The following is a 19362-nucleotide window of genomic DNA, read 5'->3' as shown; positions in this document are numbered from 1 at the left end:
TGAGGCAAAGAGAAGTTAAGTGACTTGCCCAAAGTCACACAGCTGACAAGTGGCGGAGCCGGGGTTTGAACCCAAGACCTCTGACTCCAAAGCCCGGGCTCTTTCCACTGAGCCATGCTGCTTCTCAAAAAATACCACTGACTGAAATGAATAGTGACTGTGCCACTGCATTCTCACAAGGATAAAAACTTATCCTAAAAACACAAAATGGTTCATCTTATTAAGATGACAGTAGGGAGACTGATCCAAAACCTTGCCTAGGGGGACTGATTGAGGGAATACCTGTAAAGCCCGGCATCATTCCTACTACTAGCTGAGCAATGCAAGTCAAGATATCCCCCTCCTGTCCTAATAATAATGGTATTTGTTAAGCACTTAATTTGTGCCAAGCATTGTTCTAAGCGCTGGGGTAGATACAAGGTAATCAAGTCGTACCACAAGGGGCTCACAGTCTTAGTCCACATTTTACAGATGAGGTAGCTGAGGCACAGAGAAGTTAAGTGACTTGCCCACAGTCACACAGCTGACAAGTGGTGGAGGCGGGATTAGAACACAAGACCTCTGACTCCCAAGCCCGGGCTCTTTCCACTAAGCCACGCCTACTGGGTAAGATGAGTCTGGATGCTAGGGGCCTAGTGGGCAGGGATCAGGTCGACCAACTCTGTCGTGTTGTCCTCCCCCACACGCTTAGTACAGTGCTCTGCACACAGGAAGCCTCAATAAATCACACCGACTGACCCATTGAGGATGAATGGTCCATTCATACTATACCTTTCTTTGTCTCTCTCTTGACATGCACACTTCTTTCCCCTGATCAATCATATTTATTGAGCGCTTACTGTGTGTAGAGCACTGTACTAAGCGCTTGGGAAGTACAAAGCACTTGGGAAGTACATTGATGGATGATGTAAAGGGAAACTGAAAAATAAAGTTTGTAATGGACCATTGGTTGTACTGATCCACTCAGATGTTCTCAAGAAGCAGAGTCCAAGGATTTTGGAAAATAGTTCCATGACCACTGACCCTACTGTCCCCATTTTCAAAGCCCAATGAAAATCATATCTGCTCCAGGAAGCCTTCCCTGATTAACAACTCATATTCCCACCTTATTCTCCCTCTCTACTGAATCAACTGTGCACTTGGATCTGTACTTGCTAGGCACGAATTCTCACGTCACCCCCAACACACCTTCCACAGAGAAGCAGCATGGGTCACTGGAAAGAGCATGGGCTTTGGAGTCAGAGGTCATGGGTTCAAATCCCGGCTCTGCCACTTGGCAGCTGTGTGACTTTGGGCAAGTCACTTAATGTCTCTGTGCCTCAGTTACCTCAGCTGTAAAATGGGGATGAAGACTGCGAGCCCCACGTGGGACAACCTGATCACCCTGTAACCTTCCCAGCGCTTAGAACAGTGCTTTGCAGATAGTAAGCACTTAATAAATGCCATCATCATTATTATTATTATTACGGTGCATATCCTCATACTGCCTTGCTTCCCCCCACCCATAATTTACTTTCACGTCTGCCTCCCCTGCTAGACACTAAGCTCCCTCCAGGGCAGGGACCCTGTCTACCAACTCAGCCATATTCGCCAAGCGCTTAGTACAGTGCTCTGCACATAGAGAGCATTCTATAAATACCGCTGCCAGACTGACTGGAAAAGATGTGTCGCCTCGCAAATGCTTCCGTGTGTTAACCTGATTTGGTGGAACTGTAGTCGGAGGATTTTTCATTGGTCCATTGGCTGTTTGCCAAGAAGCACAAGCATGTCTTAGCTAGACTTCATTGAAACGTTCCCTGGCATTAGCTTTCACTGACCCCAGGCTGCGAAGATCAGGTTGCAGCAAGGCTAAGGAAGGGAGAAAAGGGAGAGAGAAAACTTTAGGAAAACATCACGGCATAGTGGAAAGAGCACTATGCTCGGGTTCTAACATGGACCCGCTAAAATCCTTGCTGTATGACCTTGGACAATCAATCAATCAATCAATTGTATTTATTGAGCACTTACTGTGTGCAGAGCACTGTAGTAAGCTCTTGGGAAGTACAAGTTGGCAACAAATCACTTTATCTCTCTGTGTCCCCGTTTCCTCATCTGTAAAATGGAGATAAATATCTGATCTTCCTTCCGCTTAGACAGTAAGCCCCATGCCATGTGGGAAAGGGACCCTGTCTGATCAGACTCCGCTGTATCTACCCCAGGGCTTACTACAGTGCTTGGCACATAGTAAGCACAAAACATATACCACGATTATCATTATAATAATAATTATGATTATTATTATTAAGGGATGGAAGTCTGTCTCTTCCCACTCCTCTAGACTACCCTTAGAGAAGCAGCGTGGCTCAGTGGAAAAAGCCCGGGCTTGGGAGTCAGAGGTCATGGGTTCGAATCCCAGCTCCTCCACATGTCTGCTGTGTGACATTGGGCAAGTCACTTAACTTCTCTGGGCCTGTTACCTCATCTGTAAAATGGGGATTAAGACTGTGAGCCCCATGTGGGACAACCTGATCACCTTGTATCCCCCCAGCGCTTAGAACAGTGCTTTGCACATAGTAAGCGCTTAATAAATGCCATCATTAATTAATTAATTAATTACCCTGGAGACTGGCAATGGATCTATCATAGCGATGCCACTGGGGGTTGGGGGTGGCTACCTCTTAGGTCAGCAGAACATTGAGGACTCTGGGAAGAGCACTGGATCTGGTTCCAGTAATTTGGGGAGGGGCTCTCTTTTAAACCCATCGACCTGTTCCAATAATGAAAAAAAGGGAAAGGGGTGGAATTAGAAAGCTTTTCTCTGCGGGGTCGGGAGGGCACTCTGTTCCATGGTCCAATTTGGGGCAAATCGGAATCAGGAAGCCTGTTTTAAGAGGATTGGCAAGACCTCAGTTACCGACAAAACTGCTAAATCGAACACTTTGCTTAGCTCTTTATTCCATTATTATGGCACAGGATAGAACTTAAAGATGACATCACTGAAAAAGTCATCAATGTCATGAAAATTAAGACTAGCACGTTTTATAAAAATCTTGTATATGATACACTTTCCCGTTAGTGAAAAAAAAAATCTCTTAAAATACTGGTCATAAATGGTTCTGCAACTGAAAAACACCAAAACTTGAGTACTGTAGTATTAACTTTTTGCATTGCAACGTAAAATCATTTGACACATTTCCTCAACCTTTGGCAGAAATTTAAAACAGAGCCAGGGTCTTTCCTAAATCACCGATTTCAGAAAACACTGCATAAGGCTCTCTTTCAAAAGTATAGCTGAATCCCTGTCTTTATCCCCTAGACTGCTTTTTAATACTGAATGCTTATTGGGTAAAAGGAAAAGCCATATCGCTGTGTAATTTTCACAGGAAAATTTAGATTTTTTTTTTGGATTGTAGTTTGATTCCAGTTTGTAGCTTTGAAAAAAATACATAAAATCATACATTATAAATATATATATTATATATTGTTTCTATAAAACCGTACTTGGCCTAGCATGGAAGGGAGAACTTTTGGATTAATCTTTCTTTTACGGTAGGCACGGCCTTCCTCTTAATTGATTAGATGAATAGTTTCTAATAGAATCTAAAAAAATATTCTTATACGGTATCAAATTATAAAGTTTCCTCAAAAATCATATTTATAAGAAAAAGTACTGGGTGTCTATATTTTTCCTAGGTCACTACAACTATTGTACAAAATATGGCTTTTCGTATTTACTCGTGTTTAGTGTTTTCTTCAGGCAGTGAAAGAAGGATGTCGCTTCTTGCTAGAGGAGGTGAGGTAAAAAGCACAGATACCTGCTTGTGCATTTGGTGTAGGATTCCAATGCTCCTCGGGGGTAACATAAGTGCGGTGATTGAAAAACAAAATACAACAGTCAAAATTGTTCCTTTTGTTTTTCTGTTGGTGAACAAATAATATTTGATTATCATACATAACCCAATACAGAATATACAATCATCAAGTCCGCGGTTATATAAATACAGTTTTGCTACAAGAAAGCAACAGTTTTATCTTACACCCAGCCGATGTCTGTGGAGTTGTTAAACTGGAAATTTTCATCCATTCTTCTCTCTTTAGATGCTGGCAGCTACACAATAGAAACATATTTATAAATGGACACCTGGACAGTGCTGTGAAGAGTCTTAAAGCGAACAGAGTTAAAAAGAAAGACAACCCTTTAAATGAAGTCTAGTTGGTGTAGAGAAAACTAAGGACATTCCCGGCTGTGGGGAAACCACCGTTCCTTTCCTCCTGGAGGGAAGTTGGGGGAAGAGGGGCGCTTGTGGCAGTTCAGGGTGGGAAGGGGATCATACGAGGGTTTCCGGAAGGGCGTCGGGATTATCGGTGGATAAGAGCTCCCAGATCTGCCATCGCTCTCTCTGCCAATCGTGCCAGTCTGGTTCTGTCAGGTTTTTACTGTTCTGCTTGCCAGCTGGGACTGACTGGGCACTGCCCAGTTTCTTCTGGCGGGCCAGCTGCTCTCGACCGAAGGCCGAGTGGCCGGCAGAAACGGTCCTTGACCCTCCTTCTGGTCCTGGGCTCTCCTCTGGACTCTGCCGTCTCCACAGCAGCTGCTCGGCCGCAGACCCGCCGGGCTGCTGAGGGGACGCCGGGCTTGGCTTTCCTGGGCCGGGGTAAGGAGGCGGCAGTCTCTTGCCGTCTCCGCCGCTCTCTCCCGACCTCTGATACGGAGGGTTGGCTGGCGTCTGGAGCCAGGCCGTGTCCGAGTCGCTCTCCGTGAGGTCTTCTGCGCTGCTCAGGGTCAAATACTGCTCGGACCTGGGGCTGGAGGGTTCGGAGCTCTTCCTGCTTCCCTGGATCTGGGGGGTGCTGCAGACCCGTGACACAGGGGCGTGGGGTTTGCACTCGGGGATGGCAGCGGTGGTCTGAGTCCTTCGGATCACCGGCGTCCCACGGTCCAATTCCGTCGGGCCCCCTGGGCCCGGAGGCCAGTTCAGAGAGAGGTTCCCCTGGGAGAGCGAGCAGTATCCCGGCCGCAGGGAGCTGCTTTCGAAAATGTTTCCGTGGGAACCTAGATGGTGGGGCCGAGATGGGGAAGGAATGGGGGACAGCTTATTTTCCACGGTGGAGTCGTCCCTCTCAGGGCCTCTCTGCCTCACCCACCTCCCACTCTGCCAGGACAATTCTGAACATTAACTGAGGCGAAGCAGTAGAGGAAGGAGGTCCTCTAGGGTCCTGGCACCACAGAAGCTGCTGCCGGGATATTTAGACTACCACAGATGAGGAACTACCCCTCTGCCATGGAGAGGGTGGGCTGGGAGAGGGGAACGGGAGGGAGTCAAAGTGATGAGGGGAGCAGAAGAAGTCCCAGTGGCCAAACCTCTACCCTTGCTCTTCTACGCCTGGCTGACAGAGGCAGCTCTTTTGTAGCCACTCCCTACCTGTCATTCCCGGGTCTTTGGATCCACATTTCAGAGTCGAATGCCACGTGCCCCAGATGTTGAAGCACTCCTCTGACACATCTAAGGGAGAGATAGGCAGAGAGTTCATGGGGAGCAGGGCGCCTGATATGTCTGGGCATACACTAGAAGGAAAAGCCTGCTTTCTGAGGCATGGGAGCTCGGGCCTGGGCCCTTTCGCCGTGCCACTCCCCCGGAGGTGAGCCCCGCTCACCCACAAAACAAGGTGTTCAGGATTTAGACTGTAAGCCCCATGTGGGACAGGGAACTATGTCCAACCCGAATTGCTTGTACCCAACCCAGAGCTTAGTACAGTGCCTGGCACATAGTAAGCCCTGAACAAATACCATGATTATAATAGCTGAACAAATACCGTAATAATTATATAATTATAATACTATAAACATATATTATAATATACAATATTATAATTAACATAATAATTCATCATAATAAAGTACCATAATTATAATGATTAAATGGTTTTCACTCTGTGTGCCTTTTACTGGGCCACCACCCCGGCTCCCCGGAATCCTCCCCGGAATCCCTGCTTCACAGTGGACCCTCCATCCCGGCACGCTCTGCACCATCCCGGCGGAACAGAGAATGGCAGGTGCAGCCTGGCACTTTCGCCACTAATCCTCGGGAAGGATGGGGTGGTTTCTGCTGTAGTGGTCACTGTGACCTCACTTGCGACTGTGGACAAGGAGCCTGAAATTTGGCCCTTCCTGCCACAATGTCGACTGTGGACAAGGAGCCTGAAATTCGGCCCTTCCTGCCACAATGTCATACTGGTATTTGTTTTGGTCTTTAAGCTTCCATAGAGTCTTATTTAATCTGTCCTTATTTATCTGCCGCCAGTCCCCACTACCCTCTTCTCCTAATAGATTGTGAGCCTTCTCAGGGATGGGGACCATGTCTAATTCCCCACCTGTGTATTCTTTCCCAGAGTTCAGTGCTCAAATAAATAATAATTTTGGTACTTGTTACACACTTACTATGTGCCAAGCACTGCTCTAAAAGTTAATCAGGGTGCACACGGTCCCTGTCCCACATGGGGCTCACACTCTTATTCCCATCTTACAGATGAGGTAACTGAGACAAAGAAAAGATAAGTGACTTGTCCAGGGTCATACAGCATACACGCAGAGCTCGGATCAGAACCCAGGTCCTTCTCACTCCCAGGCCCGTGCTCTATCCACCGTCTTCTCCCAAGAGCTTAGTGCGGTGCTTTGCATACAGTAAGCGCTCGATAAATACGACTGAACGAATGAACTAAGTCACGCCACGCCGCTCAACACAGAGCAAGCCCTTAATAAATACGATTACTGCCACTGCAAGCATTTGCTCTGTTCAGAGATCACAAACTTTACCTTTTCCAGCCCACGGTCCAGGAGAACTTTCCCTTGACTTAGACTGCAAGTGGCCAACCAGCATGTATTGTTCGGGCACCTTGTACAGCTTCTCCGAACCGGGGAAGGTGTCTTCCTGCAGAGCCAGCAGCGACCGCTCTGAGAGCACCGGGGAGTTATTGTCATAAGGGGAGATGTCGCCACTGGAAGCTTTATTAGAGTCGGTAGATGAATGTCTTCCTTCCAAGGAGAAAGATTCTTCGGATCTCAGCAAGTCAGGGCTTCTGTCAGAACAAAAGAAACACATCCAGGCATGAATGATGATGGATCCTGGCGTCCCTCCACGTCGTGCAGATGATGTCAGAAATAAGGCATGGACACGGGTGCTGAAACCAAACGACCTTGGAGACGATTCCACACAGGCAGGTGGTGAGGTGGGTCTATGTAATGGCCAGCAGAGGGCTGTAAGACTCCACAGATATTACAACAAAGTACCAGCGATGACAGGGCAGTGACAGACCAGTGAATGAATTCCATGTGTTATCTTGACCAAGTTGTCCTGATGATGCCTTTTCTTTCCATTCCTGAATAAACGCTGTCTATGTAACACCTCCGAGGCCACTACAGACTTGAAAAACAAAAAAAATTCTTACCTTTCAAGACTATGTTCAGAATTCGGTTCCAATTTGAAAGTGATTTACAAACGGGACTAGGTGGGGCCCAATTCCATTTGAAGTTTAGCATAACCATCTAACTAATAACAATAATGATGATGACATTTATTAAGCGCTTACTATGTGCAAAGCACTGTTCTAAGCGCTGGGGAGGTTACAAGGTGAATAGGTTGTCCCACGGGGGGCTCACAATCTTAATCCCCATTTTACAGATGAGGGAACTGAGGCACAGAGACGTTAAGTGACTTGCCCAAAGTCACACAGCTGACAATTGGTGGAGCCGGGATTTGAACCCATGAACTCTGACTCCAAAGCCCGGGCTCTTTCCACTGAGCCACGCCGCTTCCTGAGCCACGCTGCTTCGGTCCTGCACCTTCTGCAGAGTCATCAGTGACTTATGGGAGACCCGGACTTAAGAAAAAGAATGTTTCGCAAGCCCATTTTCATGAGTTTTTAGCACTTTATTGAGCCACCTAGGAAATAGCAGCATCATTTACTGGCGCCTTGAGGTGTATGTGTAGGTCGGTCATGGCAAGGTAACACACACAACAGGAAGAAAATGTTCAAACAAACAAAAAATTGAGAAGGCACATGACTTCTTACCTTGAATAATCTTTGTTTTCTACCCTTCTCAATACAGTGTCCCTGACCGTGTCTTAAAAGGAAATGATCACAAGTTGAAAAAGGCCCCAAATCTGACCCTGCTTCCCCGCCCCACGTTCAATTTCTCCTTCTGCTTTTTGGCTTTCCATTTAAATTTCAAAGTGAAAGGTTTTGGTCCTCAGAGGACAGGTAAAGGCTTTTGGGCCAGTATGTGGGAGCAATCCTACTTTAATGAAATGGGTGTGTGGCTGCAAAAGCGAGGGAAAACTGCTTTAGAGAGAAACATATCCTAGGCACAATTTACCGGCACTGACTGCTATACAAGAGAAAAATATTTTTCTTTCGCAATTTTCCAACAACCACTAAGCCATTTCATCTCTCACTAAAGTACCTAGAATCTAGTAACTCTAGAGCATTTTAACTGAGAAAATTTACTACCCACAAAAGAGCAATAAGACACTTTTCTCCTCATTGTTTTGACAGATGTCAGCTGATGTACATGGTAATGGACCAGGGAACCATTTTTCAGAAAAGTTTACCAGACCCCCAGTCCTTTGGTAAACTAAGACCTGGAGAAAAGACATGAAATTCACTTCTCTTTCTTCGATCTCGATGGGCTGCTGGTGAGGAAATTCATCCATTCATTCATTCATTGTCCACTGTATTCACTGAGTGCTTACTGTGTGTAGAGCACTGTACTAAGCGCTTGGGAGAGTACAATACATTGCCAGGCCAGATCTACAGTGAAGACCTGTCAGTGATTTGCAGCTGCAAAGTACTAACCTAGAAGCTGGAGTAGAGTGGGGAAAAAGAGGGTGACTGGAGTTCAGGGCCACCGGAGAGAATATCTCTGAGCCTCATTTGCTTCATCTGTCGATCAACTGATCAATCAATCACTGGTATTTATTAAGTGCTTACTGTTCACAGAGCACTACACTAAGCGCTTGGGAGAGTCCAAAGCACAGAGTTGGTCAACAACTTCCCCGCTCACAACGAGCTTACAGACTAGTGGGGAGACAGACACGAAATAATTTATAATCTAGAAATTGGGGTTACTCCTACTCACTCAACTCCTAAGGGAATTTTCAGAATGATCTCCCCAGTAAATCTGTAGCATTACCTGCATGGGGGAAAATGCATGTAGTCACTAAAGAAGATGTCTCAGGTGGACTGGGTAAGTGACTGTATGAATTCTGGGACAGAAAGTCTATACCTCAATCCAAGTGGCCAGTCAATGGCCTCCATTCATTATCCCAAATACATGCCATCAGGTGGAGCTACCAATCTCACTGTAGTTCCTTGGCTTAACCGAACAGATTCTAAGTTTGACTTGGACATCTCCAGTTTGTCATTTTGCATGTGCCTATGGCTGCTATAAATGAGTATTGTCTAACATGGCTTGAGGGTTGTCCTCATGGAATCCTAGGCATATCACTTTGAAGATTAAAGAAATCACATCTCCCAAATTTAAGGACCTATAAATGATTGAGTCCCACTAACATGACCAAAGAAAGAATCTCCTCCTCCTCTCCTAGAAGTACACCAAACACTTCAGTGTTCAGATTCAAGCAAGAGATGTCAGCAATACTGAATGGGCCATGGCCCTACACAATAAAGCATGACAATAGGGCACAGCTGTGAAGTTACATCTTGAGGACACTGGAAAACAATCTTTTTCGGCTGAAAACTCAGGGGAGGGAAAAACATGCAGAAGAAAACTAGCCCAAGGCCAGCTGGCTAAGAAGTCAAAGCTCACCAAGAGCCTGCTAAAACTGCTTATCCCTACTATTAGTTTAGAAGTCCATCTGAGCTCTTGGGCAAGCTGGCACAACGAGGAAGGGAAGAAAGATTTCCTAATTCTGGGGTCTTAATGATGATGTAGGTCCTACAGGAAAGCTGTCCATATCATATAAATCAGAGCTTCTCCATTTCTCTTTTATGGTCTTTGTTAAGTGTCAGACACCATACTAAGCACTGTGGTAGATACAAGATAATCAGGGTTTGGACAGAGACCCTGTCCCACATAGGGCTCACAGTCTTAATCCTATTTTACAGCTGAGATAACTGAGGCACAGAAAAGTTATGTGACTTCCCCAAGGTCACACAGCAGACATGTGGCAGAGCTGGGATTAGAACCATTAGAACAACTCTCCTGATGAAATAGGCTAGAACAAGAGCAGCACTCGAGGATCAGGACGGAACAGTTTCTCAGTGCACTCAAGGAGTTTCTTTGCCAAGAGGAAGCAGCCACTCCTGAACCAAGTAGGGATTGATGGGACCAGCCTTTTCGCAATTGGGATAGGAAGGCTTTCCCTTCAGGTCTCAGTTTCTAAACTAGGAGTGACTCTTCTCTTCTGGGAAGAAAACAGTTCTTAATGGGATGAGTGTGACAGCCTCAGTCCTCTTGTCTCTTAGATGGGAGGTCCCACTGTTAGAAGCCCCTTCAGAGGAGCTGCATGAGGGTCGAATGGGCACTGAATGACACTCTCACCCTTAGAGTGGTCCCTCCGGATCAGGGTATAAACGCGCTGGCAGAGTACTGTGGGGAAGCTTGCACTGCGGCAGGAAACACAGTACTTGTTCTGTGGATAAATGGAAAACTTCAGTTCAACCGTCCATGCCGTCGATCCAGCCCCGTGCAGAAACAACCAAAGACACATTCACAAGAGGATTCGAAAATGTGTTTGCTTATGATTTAGTGTAATGATTCAACAGAGACCTCACCCTTTTGGAACTTCAACTTACTTGACCAACTTTCTGAAGCTATTAATTGTCCTGTGGAAAGAATTCACCAGAACAGCAGCTTTGAGTTTATTGAGGATTTCCAGTTAATTATGCGCTGCTCTATTTAAACAGCACTTAATGTGTGTCCTCGGGGACTACATGAACATCACAGAAGAGCTGAAACGTCTTTAACTTTCCCATGGGCTGGGGTTTGGCGATTCTAATTGCGGAACACTCTGCCTTACCGTACCGATTGTCAGCAGAGCCTAATGGATACCTAACTGGATTTGGAGCTAAGCATCCCAGATTATGCTGAGACTCATACTCCATGAATAAACACCCCTGGATAAAAGCATATCACAATTTTTGGTTAGGAGTTCAGAAGAGAAACCCTGGTTTTAGTCCCTTCATTATGCATAAGTGTGGATTTAGACTTGTCCTTCAAGGTCTTCATAACTGACAGTGACCTTGCCTTATTAATATCTTTAAGGAATGGCCTACTAACAGTGCAGAAGGGTAAAGAGTTACAGGGCTACACTGGCTTACAAAGATGCGTGAATCGCTGTTAAAATCTTGAGATGAAAGGCCTAGCCCTTGATCGATTTACCTCATTTTAAAAACATACAGATCCCATATCTGCAGTGACATTGGACTCCTTTCTATGGTTTAATGCACTCTATCACCTTGCCCCTTCTAACCTCACCTCGCTACTCTGCTACTACAACCCAGGCTGCACACTTAGCTCCTCTAGCGCTAACCTTTTCAGTGTTCTTCGATCTCACTGTGGACCTCTCGTCCACGTCCTCCCTCTGGCCTGGAACACCCTCCCTCTTCATATCTACAGATAGTTCCTCTCCCCTGCTTCAAAGCCTTATTGAAGTCACATCTTCTCCAAAAGGCCTTCCCTGACTAAACCTTCTTTTCCTTTTTTTTCCCCACTCCTTTCTTTGTCGCCTCGACTTGCTCCCTTTATTCATCCCCAGTCCCAGCCCCACAGTATTTATGTACATAACTATAATTTTATTTCTTTATATTAATGTCTGTGTCCCCCTGTAGACTTTAAACTCATTATGGGCAGGAAATATGTCTGTTATATTGTTATACTCTCCCAAGTGCTGGGTACAGTGATCTGCACACAGTAAGTGCTCAATAAATACAATTGACTGAATGACCTAACCTAACAGTGAAAGGATATTTGTGCATAGGACCTTTTATTTTAATCACCCAACAGCATGGATGTCCTCAAAAGCATTGAGTGACACCATACAGCAAGTTCCAATTATATCCACAAATATGGTTTCTGTCTGACCCAAGTGTGATTTATGCCTGACTGACAGCTAGTCTCCAAGAGTTTCCATTCTTTTTACTCTTATCTGTTAAAGATGCTAGGATGTGCTATGTAGATAACTTACCCTGTGGATAAACCACTGGCAGGAATGAGAGTGTGTGAGTGGTGGTATGCAAACCACCAGCCCTATTTGCTTTATGCAGGTTCTCAATCAATCAGCCAATCTTATTTATTGAGCACGAACTGTGTGCACAGCACTGTACTAAGTGCTTGGGAGAATGCAATATAACTGAGTTGGTAGGCACGTTTCCTGCCCACAACAAGCTTCTAGTCTAGAGGCATAATATTTGTAATAGGATAATTCGATTTAAACAAAGATAACATTATCAGATCAGACACAAATCATCTTGTCTACATTATTGTACTCTCCCAAATTCTTAGTACAGTGCTCTGTACCTGACAACTGCCTCTCGTCTGTATTGAAATAAATCTGTTTATTGATTCCATTTAAAGCATTTTGATTTATCATTATGCAAGTGTGTTTGAAAGCTGGCTCATGAATTTCAGGGAAGGAAAAGACAAAACCTTCTGGTAGCAAAGGGGCTGCTTTACCAGTCTTATTTCCTTTTATATAAATGTGCATTGCATCACTCAGGCATAGTGAAGCATAATTGAAGTTGCTCTTCTTTTTCAAAGATGAGGCTTCAACTCTGTTCTCTCTCCTACTTAGGTGGTGAGCCCAATTGTGTCAGACCTGATTATCTCGTATCTACTGCAGCTTAGTACATACAGTACTTAGCACCTCCTAAGGGCTTAACAAATACCATAATTTTTTATTACTCTGACTAACACTCACTTTGGCCTTGTTTGCTGATAAAAATATATCCTTGCTGTGCTAATCCTTTGGTTTGGTAAAGGGCCTTTGTCTGCTGCTTACCTTATCTCAAACCTTGATAAATCTTTGTTCAAGGAGAGGAATGTCTCTTCCAGTGGCTATTGTATTGACCAATCTGCCTGATCATGTGGCCTCACAAAACCCACAGCTAGTTGTTAGAGTGTTAGATTCTGTTGCACTTGCAGTATTTTATTACTGCCTCTCAGCTTGTGTTGAATAATAATAATAATGGTATTTGTTAAGTGCTTACTATGTGCCAAGCACTGTTCTAAGCGCTGGGGGGGGGATACAAGGAAATCAGGTTGTCCCACCTGAGGCTCACAGTCTTAATCCCCATTTTGCAGATGAGGTAGCTGAGGCAAGGAGAGGTGGAATGACTTGACCAAGGTCATACAGCTGACAAGCAGCGGAGTCGGAACTAGAACCCACGACCTCAGACTCCCAAGCCTGTGCTCTTTCCACAGAGCCAACTTGTTCTTCCCAAGCACTTAGTACAGTGCACTGCACACAGTAAGCGCTCAATAAATACAATTGAATGAATGAATGAACTGAGCCACACTGCTGCCTTTACGTTCACCAGCAGGAGCTGGTTTGAGGTTTTTGCAGGTAAACATCCTTTTCAGCAAATCCCATCCAGCAGAACAATAATCTTGGTCGAGATTAAACATTTTGTGCAGTGCACCACGTGCTAGGTAGAGCCTAGCAAGTCATGAGGAAACACCCCATCTCACAGGGTTTGTAATGTGAGATAGAGGAAAACTGGTACTTCATCTCCATTTTACATGTGAGAGAATTGGGGCCCAGGGAGGTTGAGTAACTTGTCCAAGGTCACCCAGCATCAAGTGACAGAACAGGAGAAGCACACAGTAAGCTCTCAATAAACACAAATGAAAGAACAAATAGCCTTAGGGCTGTTGTTCTGTTGTCTGTCTCCCCCCCCCCCCCCCCCCTTCTAGACTGTGAGCCCGTTGTTGGGTAGGGATTGTCTCTGTTGCCGAATTGTACCTTTCAAGTCCTTAGTACAGTGCTCTGCACCCAGTAAGCGCTCAATAAATATGATCGAATGAATGAATGAATCTCAGAATCCTTGAGAGAAGAATACTGAAGCATTGCTTTAACAGACCTGGCTCTGTAGCATTAGGGTTAAAAACAGAAGCCATGGCAGGAGAAGCAAACACTTCCAGGCTCTCATCTTTTCCAATAGAGGTGGCTCGGAGCCAGCTGCGCACTAAACCCCACCAGCTGCAAGCCAGCTTGGGGGCATCTTGGCTGGATCCCCCAGGTTGGCAGTGGGATGTCAGCTGGGGTGTGTCAGGAAAAGCCGAATAAGCATCAAGTCAATGGGCAGGATGGGCTGAGAGCAGGGTGAGTTGGGTAGGCTCTGAAGCACATGAAGGAAACCTCCAGTTCCAGACTCCTTCCCTTTGTCTACTCAGAGCAATCATCTCAGAAATTGATCTTGGTTAGGTTTTCCTTAGGTTATTTGGATCCCACAAGGAATTTTCCACTAGAGAATTCCTTCCCAGAAAAATCTCACCTCCAATTGGGCTAGCTCTAATTTGGAATCACCGTTCACAGTCAAGTGGTGGAATGCATCTTCAAATCCTGTGCTGCTTGTCCTCATGGACTGCTCGGTTCGCATCATTTCTCACCTCGTGGACACTAGCACAGCCTCAAAGGAAGGCGTTTCCTTAAAGGAACTTCCTTGTTCCAATGACATTAAATGGAGTCTTCACCCTCTGGCGGGTGAGTGGGATGAAGACTGAGTGGCTCCAGCAGTTAGTACAGTGCCTGGCACAAAGTAAGCGCTTAAGAAATACCATAATAATAATTACCAAAGCCACCCGGCCCCGCCAGCTGGTTTTGGCAGCCCAGGGAAGTGGAGGACGATTGTGAATGAGTGAAAGATCTGAGCTGCAGAATCTCTGACCAACACAGCGCCATTACTTTCAAGAATCTCCTATATGAAAAACTACAATGCAAATGAGCACTGAAAAGAAAACATACTCTAAATTCTGTTCCAACATCCTCCTAGCATCCAATTAAATGCATGCTGCTTGGGGAACTGGTAATAATCACGAGAGTAAAAATGATCATGATAATCAAAGCTGTATTTAAGTGTGTATGGTGTGCCAGACAATGGGGGAAACAGGACAATTAGATCAGTATCAGTGCCTGTCGCACGGGGAACACGAGACTCCACTGTCAAATTGTCACAAATTTGAAGGCTGGGATTCAAAAGGAGGACAGCGTAAGATTGAGTTTTAAAGCAACATCCTCGGGGCTGCTTCTCCAGGGATAAGAAGCCGAGCATTTTCTTTCACAAGATAAAATAATCTTGATAATTATAATAATACCATTAGCTGATTGGCAACAATAATAATAACAATAACGATAGTGATAATTGGTTCAACACTTACTATGTGCCATGCACTATTCTAAGAGCTGGGAGAAGTAAAGGATAATTCCCAAATTCATGAGCTCCAGATTGATGAAATTTTACTCTATTTTATGTTTGTGTGCTTTCCTTTGACTTGCCTGTAGATCCTTCTCTGCAGGACAGCAGAGATTTTAGTTTAACTTGAATATGATATGAGGGATTCTGTAAATGCATTTTAACAGACTTAAAATCTCCTATATGGAAATTGGTTCCACTTAAGTTTAGTGATAGGTTTGCTATTGTGTGTTGGTTAAAATGAGAGTTGACTGCACTCAAACTGTCTCCCACACAGATGGACAACTGAAAGAGCCCCCAGGTTTCATTCCATTCTTAGAAGTCACCGATTAAGTAAAAGATTCCGGTAGCCAGCTTGCAGTGATTCTGGAGCTTTCTTATTTGAAGTTTATCTCCACCCTTTCAGTAACTTCCCTCCCAATTCTACAAATTACCTTGGATACCGCCCTGTCCCCAGGCATAACCATCCCTCCACAGATAGCAGGAGATGGTGGAGATGGCAAGGAAAATCCGTCACTGTCTCCCCTTGTTGTCAGCAGTGAAAAAATACTGGGTGGTAGAACAGGAAAATAAAGCTACGGGGGAAATGACTTTTGGATAAATATTCAATTTCTCTAATGTATGCCTCCCCTTTCTGCTCCTAAAGGGTTGACTGTTGACTGCATTCTGAACTAGTTATGTTCTGAATGAATTGTATGTGTGTGATGGTACATTTTGTTAAACTCTATGTGCCAGGCACTGTACTAAGTGCTGGGGTAGATACATGCTAATCGGATAGGACACCATCTGTGTCGCACACGGGGCTCACAGTCTTCATCCCCATTTTATACATAACTGAGGCACAGAAGTCAACTGACTTGCCCAAGGCCACGCAGCAGAGAGTGATGGAGCCAGAATTAAAATCCATGCCCTGCTGATTCCTGGACCCGTGCTCTGTCCACAGGTTATTCCTCAAGGGTTTATTCCTCAAGATAATAAGAATTTAGCTCAAAAAGATGCAAAAGTTCCCTTTAGGAGTTTCCTCTAATCCATATTTGAATTACATGCCTAAGCAATAATTGACAAGATTCAATATGGTACACATGTCATATCGTGACAAAACTATTCACTTTAGAATGTTGGTCTTTTTGAATAACCCTATTATATCACAGCATTACCCTTAAAAGCAATTTTTTGAATTGGAGCAGCATATGTATTTAATAAAGAAAATCTGAGATGCAAAGAAAAGTCAAGAAAATATCTTGCACCTTTAGCAATAAGGTGGAGCAATATTCACTCCTAGTTTTTCTCACTCATAGCAAATACTGATATTTTTCATATGAATGCAAAGATCTTAGGGTCCTCAGTACACCGAATGGAGAAATAAAGTCTTTACAAAGTCTGGTGGTACATAATAGAAAAGGACCAAAACAAAAACTGAATTTTCAATTCTCTGTGAAAAATCTAAACTGATGCGATGAAAGTAAAATAAAAGATGCTCTGATTCTCGGTTTTCCATTCTCTTGAAAAGTGTGATTTCCCCTCCAAATAACCACTTCTGCTATTTCCATTCAGCATCACAGTCTGTGTCCTGAGCTATGCGGTAGGCTTATGCCCTGGCTGCAGAGGAAGGAAGCTCAGGAAAAAGCCAACAGGCTTGAAGGAAATAGCAAATCTGCAGACACCTGCACAAGTCTGGCCTTTTGGAACACATGTGGCTTATGAGTCACAGACATCTGGGCTTGGGCTTCTGCTCACCCTCCAACCTTCCTCCCTAAAATGTTCCTTTCCCTAAAGTTTCCCTCCCTCAGTCCAACTCTTCATCCTAGTTTAAGGGGTTGAATCCATGGTAATCAGTGTACTTGTGAACATGTTGGCACTCTCTTCTGTGAAAATATCCTGACTCTGCCGGTGGCTTCCCCTTCTCGACACTTGATTTCAAACTCCAGTGACAGCGGTCAGTGTGGTGGGTCACAGCTGGGCCCTAGTGTCCTATACTAAATGCAGTGGATTAGGCTTTTTTTTTTAGGAAACCTGGGCAAGGCATGGAGGAGATGGGGTGATAAGAAGGTAGTGCAAGATTGTTGTGGGAGACACTATTCATCCTCGAACCAGTTGGTAGAGACATTTTAGAGGAAGGGATAATAATCATAATAATGATGTTGATATTACGTGTCAAGCACTGTTCTAAGAGCTGGGGTAGCCACCAGCTAAGCAGGTTGGTTGCAGTCCCTGTCCCTCAGGGGGCTCACAGTATTAATCCCTATTTTCCTATAATCCTTAATCCCTTAATTCCTGGCCCGTGCTCTCTCCACTGCACACTTACCCATCATTCTGCCCCACCATGCATCTTTCTCACCCCCACCCCATCTCCTGCCTCCATCTTTCAAGCCGCCACACCTAAACCTGCCATTTGAACCATCATTGCTCTCCATTTCCCAGGAACCCATTCAAAGTATTTATCAGGGAGTTCCTATATAAAGTATCTTCAATATTTCCAGTACATTATTTAATTCTCAAACCACAAAGGTGGATTTGAAAAGAAACCAAATGTCTTTAAACAGATAGACTTCCATATGGTATAAGAATTTAGATTAAACCACAGAGTGGTTCAAGCAAGAATCTGTCAGCCAGAGCTTTTATATCACGGATCCAACGTGCTATTTCCTGGAAGTGACATGTCCTACTGCGATTGAAAGTGATTGTTTTTACATTGAAAAGGGTTTACATTAATGTGCAACTCCTCAATATTCCAAAGCCCAGTTCTTAAACAGATATGGTTTATCATATAAGATTCATTTCATTCACAGAAAAAGCAGTTTTCCCTATTTTAATATCTATACTTAAGGCGCAGGGTCATTTGTTTAATTGATCCAATTCTTCACTCTCCTTGTTCCCCTGGCGAGAAACCTCCCCTTCATCATTTGCAGAGACTGGGCTGCATTTTTAAAATAGCGTGCTGGGCTCCTTCTGGAATCTCACAGAGGTGGGTCGGTTGGTAGAGAGGAAGTTGCCGGTGGCTGGATTGGGCATTATTAGGCTAACTGCACATACCTGTTTGAACGCAGCCTTTAAAACACACCTTGCTAGGTTCTACCAGTGGCTGTCTCTTCCTCTTGGCCTTCTGCCTTATCACTGGTCTCCCATCTTCATTTCCAGTAAAGAAAGTTTAAGGGAAAGGAATACCAACTTTGGCACAGCCAAGGTAATTCAAGTGGGAGACTCTAAGCTACCGTTTTCCACAAAGAGTCAAGGGAAGGTGGGAAAACGGGCATCTATTAAACGCTCCCCAAAGCAAACCAGAAATCCCCAAATACCAAGACAATGAAAAGCTGGGATACTCACGATGACTGGGAGGCTTTTCTTCTAAGCAAATAGTCCACCACATCGGGGTCGGTCTCTAGCAGGCTAATCAGAACTTCATTCTGAAGGTCCGGAGGAACCTAAACCATGGGAAAGTGGAAGAATATGTTAGCCAGGAAGATCTGGGACTAAGACCAAACTCTGGCTTATGACTATTTGAAGACGGAGGATTTCAAAGGCAGTTGTCAAAACGGGGGATAGAGAGGGTTCTGTTGAGTGAAGAGTTGAGACTAGTTGTTACCAAAAACAGCTGAGCACTGGAGTTGTCATATGGCTTTAAATAAAGCAGTTACCTCTTGGGGTCTGTTTCTCTTCTCTCACAGAGAGATAAAGATTCTTAGCATACCCGCCTCAGAGGATACGGGAGGCAGAGGGGGAGCCGATAATGGATCTGGAAAGAGAAGCAGGATTTACTGAATCCTATTTATCAGAGCATGCTGCCATTCCAGTTTCAGAAGGGATTTCCATTTCCAGTCCATCCAATATTGAATTTGTCCTGTTAGGACTCCTTTGGTATAATGGGAGGTAAAATGACATGCCGAGAGGACTATCAAATTACTTGTTAGCATGAATTCTTGCTTGAACAAAACCCACAGAATCACACATTAT

At 44.6% G+C, this 19362-nt stretch overlaps 1 protein-coding gene across 1 annotated transcript in view; it reads right to left on the bottom strand.

Moving 5' to 3' along the window:
• Positions 1-2953: 2953 nt before the first annotated feature.
• Positions 2954-19362, bottom strand: part of ARHGAP6 (Rho GTPase activating protein 6) — a 292283-nt gene continuing 275874 nt past the window's right edge. The window contains exons 10-13 of the mRNA XM_038757394.1: positions 18736-18833; positions 6794-7056; positions 5403-5483; positions 2954-5032 (exon numbers count right to left, since the gene is read on the bottom strand). Of these exons, the coding sequence (XP_038613322.1) occupies positions 4308-5032; positions 5403-5483; positions 6794-7056; positions 18736-18833 (1167 nt within the window). The 3' untranslated portion in view covers positions 2954-4307. The remainder of the gene's footprint in view (positions 5033-5402; positions 5484-6793; positions 7057-18735; positions 18834-19362) is intronic.

Source organism: Tachyglossus aculeatus, chromosome 15 (genome assembly GCF_015852505.1).
Source record: "Tachyglossus aculeatus isolate mTacAcu1 chromosome 15, mTacAcu1.pri, whole genome shotgun sequence".
NCBI lineage: Eukaryota > Metazoa > Chordata > Mammalia > Monotremata > Tachyglossidae > Tachyglossus > Tachyglossus aculeatus.
This window is presented reverse-complemented; position numbering and strand designations above follow the sequence as displayed.